Source organism: Saccostrea echinata, unplaced genomic scaffold, assembly GCF_033153115.1.
Source record: "Saccostrea echinata isolate AGI-Se365-2 ecotype Australia unplaced genomic scaffold, CSIRO_AGI_Sech_v1 ptg000015l, whole genome shotgun sequence".
In the NCBI taxonomy this organism is placed as follows: domain Eukaryota; kingdom Metazoa; phylum Mollusca; class Bivalvia; order Ostreida; family Ostreidae; genus Saccostrea; species Saccostrea echinata.
Genome location: NW_026889764.1, coordinates 6,844,596 through 6,861,299, shown reverse-complemented (window position 1 = coordinate 6,861,299; position 16,704 = coordinate 6,844,596). Strand labels below are relative to the sequence as shown.

The window sequence follows — 16,704 nt, the reverse complement described above, 5'->3', positions numbered from 1 at the left end:
TATTTAAAATATTATCTACGCACAAAATCTCGACTTACGGCAAGGCCACTTGGTGATGATTATGAGCTTTTTGCAGATGCTTTTTCAGTTCGCTTCGCCTACCTACAAACATTGGTGGCTGGAAACGCTTTCGAAGTATGTGATTATGCGCATGCTTGGCGCTCGCCAAGTCTATTTTACCATTTCTTTTTCCAATAAACACTGGCGTTTCAAAACGCTTTGACTTAATATCGGAAGACCTCAACAGCTCATTTTCCTCAAGTAAATTTCTTTGTCTATCCCCACTCCCTAAATCATTTATAGAATATGAATTTAAGCTATGGAGCAATGAATCTGCGATGCTATTGCGCAAGCGCTGCTCATCTGGCACTGACCTGCGTAGTGCTATATAGCTATAATAAATAGGCTTGTCTTCATTATCTGCCCTCCGTCGACCCACAAACAAAGGTGTCCCTCTTTTACCGACAAGTTTAGGAGCATTCATGTTTCCTCCCCTGCCAACGACGAGGTGCATGCGGCGTTTTCCTATGAAATAAGGTGCTCTACGCTTGCCGACAAATAATGGATGCATCGCTCGTTTATTTGCGTCAAGCTCCTGTATTTCTTCGGATTCGGGTAACAAAAGTGTTGATCTCTTGAATCCTATCTGAGGTATATATCTTTCTCTTTTCCCGAGCGGATTACTATCGCGCTTGCCAACAAATAATTGTCTGTTTAAGCGAGTATCACGCCCAAATGCGCCATCCCTGTCAAGTGGATAAATGTCATAAGGCTCTTGCTTCAGAAGTTCATTTCGAATAGCAGCTTCCAATGATTGCAATGCGTCCTCGCTTTCGTCATCGCGTTTGCCGATGAATTTGGGAACATATGGCGACCGCTTAACTCTGTCTTCCGTACTCTCTGTAGCCTTTGTCTGTTCTTCTACATTGCAAAAATAGAACAAATATTTCTTTTATAAAAAATAAAAAAACAAACAACAAAACAAAGCAAAACCGTCTATGACGAGACTAAATGTCATACTTTTTGCATTGATTCTAAAACTTTTAATACATGTATGTCACAATTGAAATTTTCTACCAACTCGACATCTGTTCCAGATTCAGTGATTGATTAGGACGAATCGGCTAAAATAAAAAAGCCTAGACTCTCATTTCTCGCTTTGTCTCTAAGCACAAAGAGAAAAAAAGGAACCTTCAAAAAATATATTTATAAACAAGTGCTACAGACCTGTATCCCGAATTCAGAACACATTTAATGTCACAATTGGTTTTTTTTTTTTGAATCATTAAAACTAAATCTTTCTTTGTATAAGTAAAATTAATAAGTTAAGCCACATAAAGTAAAATATTTTTTCAAGAATTCTCAGTAATGTCCTATAAAATGATTTTTTTTACAGATTCGCAAGGAATCGATAAAGGGTTCATTTTTTTTTTAAACATAATAGAAAAGTTACATTTTTTTTAAATATTTTAGAATTTGATATTCACATAATATACACCCAAAATAAGCCTTAAAATATATCCCACTCTATGTGTCCAATTTTCTTTGTATCTGGGAAGTTTCCTTACTGTTAATGTTGTTGCTTCACTATTCAGCCAATTAACTCACATACAGAGTGATTCTAACCCTTGACCTTATATAATTTACATGTCAAACATCAAACTCAGAAAGCGCGAATTCGGTAAAGAAGCATCAGTTTGGCTTTAATAACCCACTTGTTAACCAAATAACTTGGTCTATCCAATGGCATTTAAGGATATTTAAGATCCGAGCAATATTTTATATGAAATCTAACTCACCATCTGCCCTCACCCCTACAGAAGAAAACGCCCAAAGTAAGGTTAGTATCGTTCCAAAAGTTAACTTCATTTCTTGTACCCTGTAAGAAATAAGAAAACATAATGAATATTTCACTACTATGAGTATTTGAAAGTAAAGAGTTTCATAAAGTTCAGTTGAGATGCATTTCCGGGATTCCTCTGTAAAATCTCACACTGCATGAAGATTTTGCAATATATTATACGTTTGACTTTTTTGGTTTTAAGATTATGAAAGAAATTTTTCGCACATATTCCTCGGTTGAATTTTGATGTCTTATTGTTCGATATCCTAGCCCATGGGGCCAAATATTGAACAACCTTTTTTTTCTTCGTTCGTTCGTTTGTTTGGTTTTTTCAATCCTGAGAGGAAGGTTCTTGAAAACTTTATTTCATTACATGTATATTCTTCTGTAAAACTAAGACCCCTACCCCAGCTCTAGGGGTCATAAGTTGAACAAATTTTATCTACAATTAATACATTCTATTTGACTAACTAATATTGTGTATCGCTGTTCTTCTGAAGAATTCTTTGAAATAATTTTCTCTAAGTATTCCTATAAAATCCGTCGATCCTTATCTGTGCCCTACCATAGTCTCTAGGGTGAAATATGAAGATAGCAAACAGCAATTAAGCTCAAAAGTCCATTGAAACAACACATTTGATGCAGAGCAAACAGGGACTTCTTAAAACATAAAAAATGGGATCAGGTGCCACGGAGGAATAAGCATCCCCTGTCGACCGGACACCCCCCGTGTGCATCTTGTCGTGATCGGGCAAACGGAAAAGTTCGTAGGCAATTTAGCGTAAAGGTAATGACCTAAAAATTTGTATGAAAAACGTCAATCAACATTCGACTGAATAATAGATTGTATTTGCTGACAAGGCCATTGTATGTGCCATAGCATTTGGGGATTTTTTTTTTTTAACGAAACTGTTGATATTCTTTTTTCATCAACTTATTTGCCAATAATTTGTCTCGTTTAAGAAATCGTTCGTACTTAGAGCATGCTCTTGCGTATCGAATCAGCTGGGAGTGTCATTATGAAACAAAATTGAAACCACGCCAGAGATTTTGAACGTACGTACGTTTGATTAGTTTTAAATCTACATTTTATAGCCTCCTTTGTACTCTTGTTTTGGAGAGCATTTTTTTTCATATGATCCCACATATGAATTTCACTAATCCTTGATAAAAACATGAACTTCAATTTTAAGGATGGTTTCAAGAATCCTTTGTGTTACATGTAAGTTTGGTTGAAATGAAGTGAAGAAGCAAAAAATATACGACACACAACTGACAGATTAGTTAAGACTGACGAACATCGCATAAACCTTGGTCAAAGAAACTCAACTGAGCCTTTAGTAGCTTGTGCTTTAAATAAGTAATCTATTCTTGTTAGAGGAAGTGCTCGAAAACGAAACAGTCATCCTCACAACGTCAGGGGCCCTGAGTCCACTCGTGGCTTTGGGACTCCTGAAAAACTAGATTTTTTTTTTTCGAACAAGTCTCTCTTGATAAGAAGAACCCAATCAAAATGGGGCTTTCATAAGTTGACATAAACAATTCAGACAAGAAAGAAAGAAAGCAGTTCAGTGCACGTGCAATTACACAAATTGTAGTCGAAAGGCTAACTGTGATTGGTCGAGAGATAAGAAAAACTTCCCCGAAAGAAGTCGCTGCAGTCAGTCCGTAAATTTATCAGTGTCCAACGGCCACGAATGGACTCAGGACCCCCTAACGTTGTGAGGATGCGAAAGAGTAGGACATGTTTATCTCTTCTCGATTTTTTTTACATTAAAAAATGGCATAGAATGTAACACAGTAGTCAATAACCTCATGAACGAATTAATTTTCCCTAATAAAGTAGGTACCCGAAATACTGTAATAAACGAATTATATTTCCCTAAAAGGAAAGGGTGTATTTCTGTCACGGAAGCGAACAAAATCAACAATGGTCATGTCATTGTGTATATATATATATATAGTACGTATTTTTAAGAATATTGACATACAGAACATAATACTTTATTAAAAGGGGTAAAAATAAAGCAAACAAAGTAGTCCTTTTCGTAATGTACGAAATTGAATTTGCGAATCATTATTTGTGGAGTAAGCTTTTGGTATAAAAGTCGAATACAAATACATGTATAACAAATCTCTTAAGATGCAGTATATCATCATTTGACCTGTGGAAAATATTTAAAAAACATAAAAATGCTATTCAATTCTAGCTTAAAGTGAATTCTCTTCCACAATTCATACACTACAAGGACAGCACACAGGATCCACTGTCAGAAAATTGGACATAAACTGCTTTGTAGAGTGGTACTCATATGTATCAAATCAGAGAATATCCAGGGATGTCATTAATTCAATAAACATAATTTGTTTACATTGGCCTTCTCTGTGGCTTTGAGAATAGTGAATTGGTAGAATACAGAGGGATTTCGAGTTGATCGTAAAAGGCATGGAAGTTCTGTAATATGCTATTAAAGCCGTCGTGTCGATATTGATGGAATTTTAAAGGTGACATTTGAAACATTTGTGTCGTTATGTGCTAATGTATCAAAACCATTGAAACGTTTCGTTTCATGTGTCGTGGAGAAATCTCGAGTTATAGTTGCTACCTACGTGTAAAGTTCTTAATTCTTGAGGAGCCAGTATTGACCTAAAACGAAATGTCGAATCCATTAAAAGAAGTGAAGGGCACATTTTTTTTTAATTCTTCAGGTCGTTGTACTTGTAGCCTGAAGCTTGACGATTAAAACGAGAGAAGGGGTAGGGCGGTGGCAAACTGATATGAAAAAAAAGTTAAACATAAACAAAACAAAAACAAGCAAGCAAAAACAAAAAAAACTTCATAAGAAAACAAACAAAAAATCAATATATTTAGAAGAAAACAACACGAAAGCGTGTCGGTTTCTCTATTTTCGTGAACTATGTATTGATACATGTACATGCATTTTCAACTTTATTCTGTAAAATCACATTTGGGATTTTAGTCTGAATTCAGTTCATATTCATACAACTAAAGTCTGTAGCATAATTAAATTGAAGATTTTAAAAGTGTTCGATTGGTCATGAAATGCCGTTACCGTCTTCGTCGCTTAGTCGCTTTAAATTGCTTCTATCCCTCTGGCACAATAAAGTGCGTGGGGAGAATATTGAGTTGTAAAGTTGTGTCCTTATAACCTGAATTTAGACAATCCCCAATTCTTGATCCTCCGAAAAATCATGCAGTTCGAAGTGTTAAAACAATGCGTGTTACAATGTATCATGTGCGTTCGTGTGATAAAGTGTTTAACATTAAAGCAGATATTCTGTTAACTTCGCCGATTCACATGCCTAGAGGCCTATGATGTACATGTACATTATAGATCTAGAAAATAACGTAGATTTCTAAATATGGCTATAGGTGGTCAGTTTTGTTTACTTGAGTACCTGCAAAGAATCATGAATTTGAAGAAAAAAAAACGCCCCTTCAGACGGAAACATTAAAATCAAGTAGGTTTCAGTGTACATTAAACAGTTTTAAATTAATGAGTGAACTAATGACAAATAAAACGCCCTATAACCGCATTGGGAACGATGAATGATACAGATGGTTGCGGGAGGCAAAATTCCGGCAGATGATTGGTGACCAGCGATCCCAAAGGACACCTGATCAATGAGTGAAACTATGACAATTAAAACGACCAGGACTATGGGTTACTTTAAAAGATCATCGTCCAACTCTCGTGAGAATCGTAAGATGGTTCTTTATGAGTTGCTTGTAGAACTCTGCACGCTTGTCTCCTCAGCTTTGAAAGGTGGTTTTAATGTTGATTGCTCATTTGGGTAACGTTTGCTCTGGATAAAATGTTTATACATCTAGATCAAGTAAACGATATGCATGTGCGCAATTTGCCCTTCATACTTTAGTTTGGTCGTTGAATTAGTTAATAGATTTGGTGTTATAAATATTAAATCTTTGAAAAATTCCCATTTCGCAAACAGGGAACAGTTACATTAACGTTTTTGCTGGCAAATATATGAATTATATTTTCATAGTATTAGAAGAATCGTAGGAGCACTCTGAAAATTATTTTGGAAACTTGTTTACTCTGCAAGTGGAAATGGATTTCGGATGTTCTCTAGGGTTTTCCTGAGGTGATTTCTAGAGACTGATTTTCAATTTGAAGCTCGAGACACTGCAAATTAAGTACACACGGTTCACTCAATTTCAGCGCGACAGAGTACTTCGATAACGAGAATGTTGAAATTTATTGCTATCTAAATATTTCATGTAAATGTAGAAAATCGTAAATATTGCACATGGACTAATTTAATTCTACGTCACATATCACAAGCAAATATTCAGATAAATTGTCTTGAGTAAAGTGGAAAGTCAAAACGGAGAGGAAAAATATAACGTATAAAGAGAGTTCATTGAACGTTTCTTAATTGATCCGATTATATGATGAACATGAATAGTGATTTTTTTTTGTTCGCTTCTTTCTTTAATTCATAAGAAAAAGAAAAGAAAATACACAATGTATGCTACCAGCGATCATTTTTTCCTATAATCCAATTGATGTGAATGTTGAAAATGGTAAAGAATTTTTTTATAAGCTCTGCCTTAGATATCTTCATTACTGCCGCTAAAGAATCTATCAAACCCAGGTTATAACAATCCTACCCAAATCCAGGAATTCTCTTTTCTACAAGGTCCTACCATTATCGTTAAGTCAAAACCATGGACCGGACACAGTTGTGTCTTGACAACGAAACTAATTATCTCGTACTCAATGGTGAATCGGAAATGCGCGGTATCTTTTTCACCAAAGCTTTTTTTTTGTCCCTGACGTGTTTTGTATGTACAAAACACGTCAGGGACATAAAAAGAACAAGAAAAACGAAGTTGGCAGTGAAAGGAAATAAGCTTTCATAGGACTTAAACCCTTTTTTTATTTTCTCTAATTGAACACGTATTAAAATAAAAAAATAAGACTTCCGCTTATTGGTTATAAGATCCCTTTTGCATTGTATGCGTAAGACAAAAAGCTTAACACAACAATATCTACTTATCTCTTCCTATACTTCTATATAAGTCTGACTTAGAGAGATTATATTTAAGCTAAGCAAACTTGTCTTCTACTTAAATGCAACTGGATATTGATCTGATAAAGTGTAAAAGGGTGTAGCGAAATTGTTAAATTAATCATTTAATGTTTCGTATGCATCCCATATGGGGAAATCTGTCTAACTGCTCATAAAGTATCGCTTCTTTCGACGTCTGTCATAAAGGGAATCACAAGCCCCGATATCAATTTTTAAAGAAACACATTATCAATACTGCGATTTTGCTTTTTCTCTAAACATCATCAAAGAGTCCGTTTACAAGTAAAAGGTCAAATGCACAAACAGCTGCAATCCTCTTCTTGACATCCATTAAAAGATCTTCGAGATCGATTTCATTTTATCGAAAAATTCCACCATTCGCCGCCGGAATCCCAGAATGTAGCCTGTGTTGTTATGAAGTTCTACACAGTACCAAATATAATGGCAGGGGTCTGCCACTAAAACAAATACCGATAAAATGCTTGTTTCATTGTCGTAGATCGGCAACTTAAGTGATGATATTATGTGACCAAAATCTGAAACTCCGTAACTAATGTTCTTCAACAGATGGCTTATTTACACAAATCTTCATGTGGTTTAGGAGCATACTAAAAACGCGTAGAATGGATTTTCTCAGTGGAAAATGGGCAAAACAATTTTTTTTCCCAACAGAAAAATTTTATCACTCACAAATCCTCATCGGATTTGTAACTTTTATTTCTGTAATTTCCAATTCTTTTCACAAGCTTCTGCGATATTATTTCTCACTTTTTTAAAACAACTTATGACAATAATCTCAGTTTTCATCAGTTCACAGCTTTATTGTTTTATAAATAGACACACCCAAGATTTATATAAAAAATATATATAACGAACTTTTGGACAAACTCATTTAAGTCAATCCCAGTATTTATTATGTTTTAAAGTAGAGATTTATTTATTCTCAACCTCCCTGACTTTGTGCGAAGTTCAAATATAACTCTCTCTCACTCTCTCTGCTGTGTGCCAAAGCAGGGCATCGCCTTGCCCACCCCTCCCGAGGTTTTTCAACAAACAACTTTGTATTTATATTGAATACTAGAAACATGTATCAATAAATAATAAATATCATTAAGATTTATCGAGTATATTGACATATATTTAAAAAGATAATTTATGTGTATATCGAGTATATATTCAACATATTAGAAATCTTTGGAAGACTAGCTTTAGTTACTTCCATGCTTCAATTTTAGCTCATAAAGGAAAATGACCCCCCCCCCCTCCAATTCTTTTGAGAGCGATATGTTTCTGGTTTTTGAAGTTTCAATTTCAATCTGATCTTTAAGAAGCTTTTGACTCTTTTATCCTAACAGTATCGTATTATTAAAAAAACGTCTGAAGTAATCCGACATAGATATTTAGTAAAAGTATTATTATGAGAAGAAAAAAAAATGTAAAAATACATATGTAGAATGATTAAGCAAAAATCGAACTAACCGACGCTTTTGGTAAACACGATGATCTTGTCCCCTACCATATACAATGCACAGTAACCTATTTTATACACCAGCCCCGCTAGGAATTGGTAAATTGTTTACATTAAGTGTTCATTTCGTCAAGAAAATTGAAATAAAGAGTCCGTCTATAGTTAGTTATTTTCTTCATTTCTAGTTTATTTGTCCCTTGCCGCGATGTTTATCGGAAAATCTCCTCAAATTCGACAAATGATATTGCGTGTTTGGTCAATTTGAAAGTTGTTTGTATTTGCAAAGAAGGAATATTATTACACTTAATCCAATGCTTCATGCCGGAATCTCACAAGTTTTCACGCCTGCTTTATTACCAGAGACTTTGAAGATTTAGTCACGAATACTGTAGGTTCAATGCCGTGCAACGTTCGCAGTGTTAACTTCCACATGCAAAATTTTGCGACAAAAGTATTAGAGAGTTTATACACACGTTTATTGAAAACAATTTCCTCCATGCAGAGTAATTTTTTAAAGTTTATTTAAAAGAAAAACATTTAATTAAAAGGCCATCGTTTTAAAATATCATGTACCAATTGATGCCGCAAGAAAAAAAAATGCTTTACTTTGCAAACTAAGTATATTTAGCTCTCTAGAAATATATGTATATATGCATACCGGGCACGTACTACCGTTTTTGAAAGGAGGTGGGTTGCCAGAAAAAATTTAAAAACATACCCAAAAATACCTTGACAGGCAAAAAAAAAAAAAAAATAAATAAATAAATAAAAATTTAAAAAAAATTAAAAAAAAAAAAAAAAAAAAAAATTGTGCAAACTTCAAATTTTTTCACAACCAAATTTTAAGTTTTATTTTAAATCGAAATGCAACGAACTGTGTGTATATGTCTGAGTGTGTATGTGTAAGGGGGTGCAGCTTTTTAATGAACATTTTCAACAGTAAAAAGTTATGCTTTTAAAGCTTCTAAATATAGTTGATTTCCACTAAAACATTGAAAGCATTTCAGTAAGCGGTGGTTATCAAGTCAAACACAACCCTTTTTTTGCAAGGGCGATAATATAGACCTAACTGGAAGCATGTAAAGCAATTATTTGATTTTTTCCTCCTTAAAAAGATGAATGTAAAGTGTGTCCACCTAAAAGACACCATTCTTTGCCTTATATCAAAAATACAATCTCAGTAGCAGCGGCATGAAAAATTCATGGTAATTTTTACAAAAAGAAAAAAAAGGGAAAAAAATATATAGGAAAATGCGTATGCGTCTGTGTGTAAGTTTTCCTGTTTGGTCTTTCGGGAGAACTCCTCATTCAGACGTAGCATTAAGGAAGACGGATTCGTACGTAAACCTATCTGCTTTTGGTTTGAGAAAATGAGACATTCGGGATTCCTCTTAAATAATCAATAAGGTGACAAAGTGTTTCATGTCAAATGAAGATATCAATTGAGAATTCTGGTAGTTTCAGTGGAAGGAATTAAAAGGTTCTTTTCATTGGGAATCACAGTGAAAATTGAAAGAAGCAATAGCCATGAAAAATATCATAAATAACATTTTATATATTTTTTGCAGAATTTACAAATAAATATGCGATACATGTCTACTTTATAGTATTAATGTTGCCATCAAGCAAAGAAAAAAATGCCTTAACAAGAGGAGAACTATCCAAGGTACAAGTTTCAAAGTTACATGTACAGAATGATGTATGTTGACATTCCTTCTAAATTTTTATGATTACGCAAACTGCAACTGATTTCGTGTACTTCTTTCTTTCTCTTTTTCTTCTTCTTCTTTTTATTTTAAAATAATAATATACTAGTTGCCTGGGGCGATACATATGCTTCTATCTGAGAATATTACAGTTGGGACTACCCACTCAATCCACAATGATTGTGTAAGCTTTAATTTTTGAAATTGAAATTCAACTTGTGCATAGTTTAGCATTCAGGAATCGTGATTATTAAAAAAAAAAAAATTACACACCGAATAATATTTCCCTTAGGAGTTTACGGGAAATACTATGAAACCCGTAATCCATATTATTGTACCACTGTGACAGAAATACTCTGCCCTATTTAAAATTTTATTTGGTGCTCCTAAGAATTTATCCTTAAGGTACATATACCAATTACAGCCGACCTTTTAGTGACCCATAAAGTTGCTTCATAATTACAGTGTAATGCATGTAATTCTGATTGATGATCGGGTGAATTCTGATTATCAGTGAACTGTTTCTATTCATTACAGTCACGGTATTTGTTTTGATGATTAATTATTCATTTTTCACAGTATTGTTCGACTAGATTGCGTGTATTGTAGCTAAATATCTTCCTGTGTCAATTTGTCGCGGTCAACGAGAAACACAGTTGGCTAGCAATCGCTTAATATTGTTGAATTCGGGGAAACGAGAAACACTTGTCTGACTGTGTCACTGTGTTCGAGAGTCCGAAATGAATACACTAAATCGTTGTATACCAATATAAAAAATAAATTAAGAAATTTAAAAGCATTTAGTTTGGTTTTTAAGTATGAAAAATATTGCAAAATAGCGAGAAAACATTCCCTTTTTTGTTCTAGGTTGAATATATGTAATTTTTTGTAGTAATTTTTTGCAAAATCGGTCAAAGTAACGTGTAATTTGCGACTCTGATTTGACAATGTCGATGACACCACTGAGCCCTTCGGTAATCTAATCGGAATTGATCAGAGAGTAGTTATTGTGAAAATTCATCGTTGAGAATTAACTATATTCTTGCACGACTTTAAGCCGTGATTTTAGAATCATGATCTTGATATTCCTTCACGACTTTTCCTGAAAAGATTAGTTTATATTATTCTCTTTAAAAACGTGCATGCTACATCTATCTACATGCTGAATGTATTGCTAGGTATAGGTCTTTTCTTTCTTTTTTTTTTAAATAGATGTCCATGCACTTTCCACGTTAATTGTAAAAAAAAAGCCTCACTTCTAATCTAGGGATGCTCTCTGCATTTTTAACGGAAATTGCATTTTAATTTTGAAATAGTTCAATTTTTTGGTGGAAAAAGTGCAATAAACTGGCAGGCTATATGATTTGATTTAGATTGCATAGGTCGCCTTTTCAAAGACTTACGTAGTAATAAAACATTAAAAATGAGGTTTATTTAAGCGAAACCTCATTCTTTTGAGAGGGGCTACCTACACTAAACTAGAGTGGAAAGACAAGTAATAAAAGACATAGTTCAGTAAAACAAAATATACTTTCAGTAAGGGGATGAACAGGGATGCGCGATTTTATCGGTATACCGGTATATCGGGATTTTTTATAGTGTGATATGTATCGTGATGCGGAGACTAAAATACCGGTATTTGGTACATAACTATAAATTCCGGAAATCATTCATTTATTTGTTCAAACTATTGAATGACAATAAGAGGAAGTGTAAAAAATGTTGAAAACAGTTAATTAAACAACGCATCAAAACATGCTTTATATTAAATAAATGAAAATTTAAAAAGTAAAGTTATGTTTTTATAGCATATTTTTAAGAAATATTACGGAAATTCATTTGAAATTGTAGTAAAAAATGCGTGTAAAAATATCACGATTTATCGTGATATTTTTGGGAAAAAAATCGTGATATATCACGATACGAAATTTTTGCCGATACCCATCCCTAGGGATGAAGGACACATGGTCACATGACTCTGTTTAACTACGTTATAGTCTCCGTTTGTATAAGTGCAAAATGTGTAAAGCATCAGTTCTTGTATAATTTTTTGACAATTTTTTTAACTTTTATTACCATCTTATATTAAAAAAAAATAAAAAGTTTTAACATTCTTGTAAACATCAACAATTTATGAAAAAGATTGATCAATCCCCTAAACTGCGCGTCCAACAAGTCGGTGACGTCATACACGATCTGTTAGTACAGCAAGATCATACTCGGTGAACACAGGGGCGGTATTATTATGTAAAAACAGGTCATAATTAGTATATGATGAAATATTTTGAGAAACGGGGAACACAAAAATTATTTTTGCATGGCTGATGACGGAAATCTTATGTAGGTATATCTTATTTCACTTATTTAGCTTACATGTGACGTCATAGTTGGTTTTTCCCGTACTCGAAAAATGTAACATGACACGTTTTTGTCATGCTTATGTCCTCTTTAACAATGTCCTGTGCAATATTGAGGTCAGCTTCACCATTCGAAATTTTTACAGTTAATCAATAATTTGAAAGATTTGCATTTCAACGTAAATTAAAAAATATTGAATGATAGAATTTTTTGTAAATTACGTTTTTTATTGTTTAAGTTGTCTTAAAAAGTGTGTAATTTTCCCTATCCAGATGCAGTGTGATAGACAAAACTTCCTTTTTCGAATTTTAAATCCTATTTATACTCTGAAATATTTTAAAAGATACATGTCCACTTTGATATTTTTTATATATGCATAAAAAATCCCATTATGGACAGAGTAATGAGCCCGGAAACATGGAGAATTAAAACTCCACTTAGATACTTTAGGGCATAGTATTTGTCAATCAATATCTCCAAAATAAGGTAAGAAACCTAATGATATAACTGCTTTAAGATATATGGGACATACTTAATTAGAAATATACAAAATATGAAAAAAATTGAATGACAAGTATTTTTTCTGCTCAAGGTCCTTCTCCTCCTTAAGCTAAAAGCAAAAATATTATAGAAATTCCAAGCATGAAGTATGAATTTAAATGAATGAAAGTCTTCATTTAAAAACTGAGTCAGGACACATTCTGAAGTTGTTTTCCCCATCATAACCTGGTATATTATTATGACTTTTTCTATATGTCCTGGTAGTATTTCGAGAGGCTGAAAGAATAATCCTAAAGAGACAGAGCAGTCTATTCCGTCATTAGCCGTCCTTTGTTTAATCAGACTGTGACAAGATCATGGACTATGTAGAATCGGAAGCCACAAATGTTAGCCATAAAGTCCAATAAGCGATTTAGACAACGTGGGGTAGGAAAGTCGTTATCTGATGATGCTTTGCTGTGCAAATTAAGCTAAAAAGTCACGATGTTGTATTTCAAAAATGTTTTCTGTACATTGCCGATAATTTTGATGTTTCATAAAGTTAAGTAGGTCGATGTTCACCTCTTTCGATTTTCATTATCACAGATCAAATTAGCTCTCAATGATAGAAGTGCGAAAGAGGAGCGTAATTAAAGAAATTAACGCTCATTTGCCTCTGGTAAGAACTATTCAAATAAAATGAGCCTACGGTGTTTACCCTTGTATGACTGCTATGACAATCAGTCTGTAGTTTCAATCAGCTATTTAAGGTAATAGTTATATTCTTCTCTGTCGTTTAAAATAAAATCAATTGCTTGATTTTAAAGGACTATGCAACAAGTCATGTATAGTTAAGTATGTTCAGATGCAGTTCTTAATGTAATAATTTGCTACAACGGAAAAAATAGACAAGTCACTGATCAATTAACTTTCGATAAAAAAAAGGTTAATAGTTTTTTTTATTTATAATATAAATTCACCAAATTGTTTGTATTTTTCTTAAACCTTTCTCAAAAAAATACTTAAATTATTATTTCAAAAAAGCCAGCTATTTTCGGTTGTGGAAGGTAAACCAACCTTAGGTGTTAGAATCCCTCTGTCGTTGTTTCACTGATCTCTCTCTCGTATGTGATGACAGTCGCTTGTCTCCTTTTTCAAATTATTTCTCTCGTATCACTGCAATTAGAGAATTATGTATCTCTATTTATGCCTAGCGCCTAAGAAAAGAAATGTCAATAATACAGGGGGCGTGGACATTGTGACGTCACTTTACCGCCTTTTCCCCATTGGAAAGTAGCGATGACGGTATGCACTTGTTTTGCAGAGTTGTATCGGAAAGCGTGATAATTATGTACGTGGGGGACCGACATCTCCCCTCGGCTTTTAAGTAGAAACAAAATCAGACGGAAAGCTATGTCAATACCGTTCATACTCTAGAGACAATTGATGAATTAATAATCAAATTCAACACTCCTGACCAGGCGTGATTTCAGCAGGAGTATCTTATTTCATCTTTAAAATATTAGAACATTAAAATTGTCCGTTTTATTATTCCCACACCACACACAATATCGCACCTGCAAAGCCAGCGGTGATGTGTTTAATTGTCCACACTTTTATGATGTGAAATGGTCTGATGCAGGCATTGCAATGTGATGACTTATTACGGATACTGTCTAAGTTTAAAAAAAAATACGATAAAGGCACAATACTACAAAACACTCAAGTGACACAACTTTAATAATCAAAAAGCTTTGTTTATTGGAATTTTAATCATAACACTAACTTTTATATACTCGGGGAAAATATTATACTCGCAATTACATTTAAGGCTGGAGCATGCAGCTTCTTTACTTACAACGTCAAATAGAATTTTATAAATATTTAATGAATGTTATGAAGATGCTACTGCTTTTGTTCTTTAAATGTACACTTTCAAAATTTCTTTCTAAAGTGATCATAATTTTGTGAATAAAGGAGAAGATTAAAATTTAAGTTTATGATTCGCAATTTATTGCAACCTTTCATGATAAAAAAAAAAATCATGTGACACATAAAAATATTAAAGATGTACTTCAAAATTTTTATCTAATTAAGAGGTCATGTCACGAATCATCAAGCTTCAAATGGAAACATAACTACACATATACGAAAATGATGTTTGACCAACAAAACTGTTATTTTTCCCTTATTATGTGTTGCCATGGAAACCACCGTATGTTAAGAAAACAAGCTTTAATTTTAACTTTTTTGGAAGAATATTTTTATGAAAAGAATACTGATATCACCTACAACAGACTTTATGCTAATTATTAAAGATTTGTAGTATACAAAAAAGTTTCAAAGCAAATCTAAATAGCTAGCATCTGTTGCCATGGCAACACAAATATTGTACAATTTTACACTTTGAAAATTTGAAAATTACCTCTCAAGTTTAATCTTATATATATATAAAATATACAAGATGAGCATTAAAATGAATTTGATTCTTACTAAGGCTGGGTATTGGCTAGAGATTTCATACCGCGATATACTGCGAGATTTTTAACTGTAATGCGACATGTATTGCAATATTTTCAACAAAAAATTAAATGAAATTTTCTTATTATATTAACTTCCTTTTACATGTAGAATGTACTTACATGTAACTATGAAAAATAACCAATAAAAATATATTTTGTTGATTGAATAACACTTATACGACTAAATACACCCATGCAACAGCTTGATTGCAAACCTTTCTGACAACTTTTCCTTATATTTTATGATGGAATTCCTGAGTCCAAGCATTTTGCCGGTTTATCGGTATTTCAAAAACGTATTGCAATACGATATATTTTGTCAACATACCGCAATATACCGGGATATCGGTATTATTGCCCAGCCCTAATTCTTACACAATACAGGCTGTCTTCAAAAATGGCATATAAAATTATAAAAATAGGAAAACTTTCAATTTCTTCCAAATTGATACTGTTTCACATAGATTTGCTATTATAATCTTGCATCATCAATAAATATAGTGATATTATGAGGTAAAAATCCTGTAATGTGCCCATAGCAACCAATTTTACTGCATAGCAATCAAGGCATTTTCAAAACATTATGTCAAAAAATAAAGTATTTACATATAAATAATTAGATAAACAAGCTTTATTTCACTTATGAATAATAAAAACATACTTAAATTTCTGCATCAATCATATTCTGTGCATAGCAACCAAATGATGTCCATAGCAACAGAGCTGAACAGATATATTGTTATTTATGAATTATAAAAAAAAAAACTATTGAAGACACGTCACTGGCCTATTATGAGAATTCAAACAAATAATCTATTTATCTCAAATTCCCTATAAATCAAGCAAACAATAGCGATATTATTTTGCTTGTTTAATTCGGCGCTTCTGGCCGCGGTGATCAATTTGCTGGGGCTACCACAGGGCTGCCCCACAACTAGCTGCAATAATGTACCCCTCTCCGATTTTTTTTAAATCTGATATTTTCAGGAGAGAGCTACAATTCCACTGCATCTCCGTAATGGTGCAAATATATTTTTTAGATACGGGCGACTGCAGGCAAAATAAATTGTTTTTGCATTCAACTTACTTCCAATAAGATGGAATTTTTATTCACTGTCAACATCATAGCCCTTTATACGCGAAAACCAAGTAAAATAAATCTGCGTGTTTACCAGTTGTTCTCCTCAGCAGCCATGACAGTTCTCGCGTGATGTACTGAGACTTGCGCTTAAAATTTAGAATCACTTG

General features: G+C 33.2%; 1 protein-coding gene across 2 annotated transcripts in view; it reads right to left on the bottom strand.

Moving 5' to 3' along the window:
- The window catches only part of LOC133187802 (protein PRQFV-amide-like), a 32,323-nt gene that overhangs the window by 4,755 nt on the left and 10,864 nt on the right, over positions 1-16,704 (bottom strand). The window contains exons 2-4 of one of the 2 annotated variants that reach the window (XM_061323203.1): positions 14,012-14,110; positions 1,800-1,879; positions 375-921 (exon numbers count right to left, since the gene is read on the bottom strand). In XM_061323203.1, the coding sequence (XP_061179187.1) occupies positions 375-921; positions 1,800-1,869 (617 nt within the window). In that variant the 5' untranslated portion in view covers positions 1,870-1,879; positions 14,012-14,110. The remainder of the gene's footprint in view (positions 1-374; positions 922-1,799; positions 1,880-14,011; positions 14,111-16,704) is intronic. The other variant, XM_061323202.1, reaches the window with a different exon arrangement.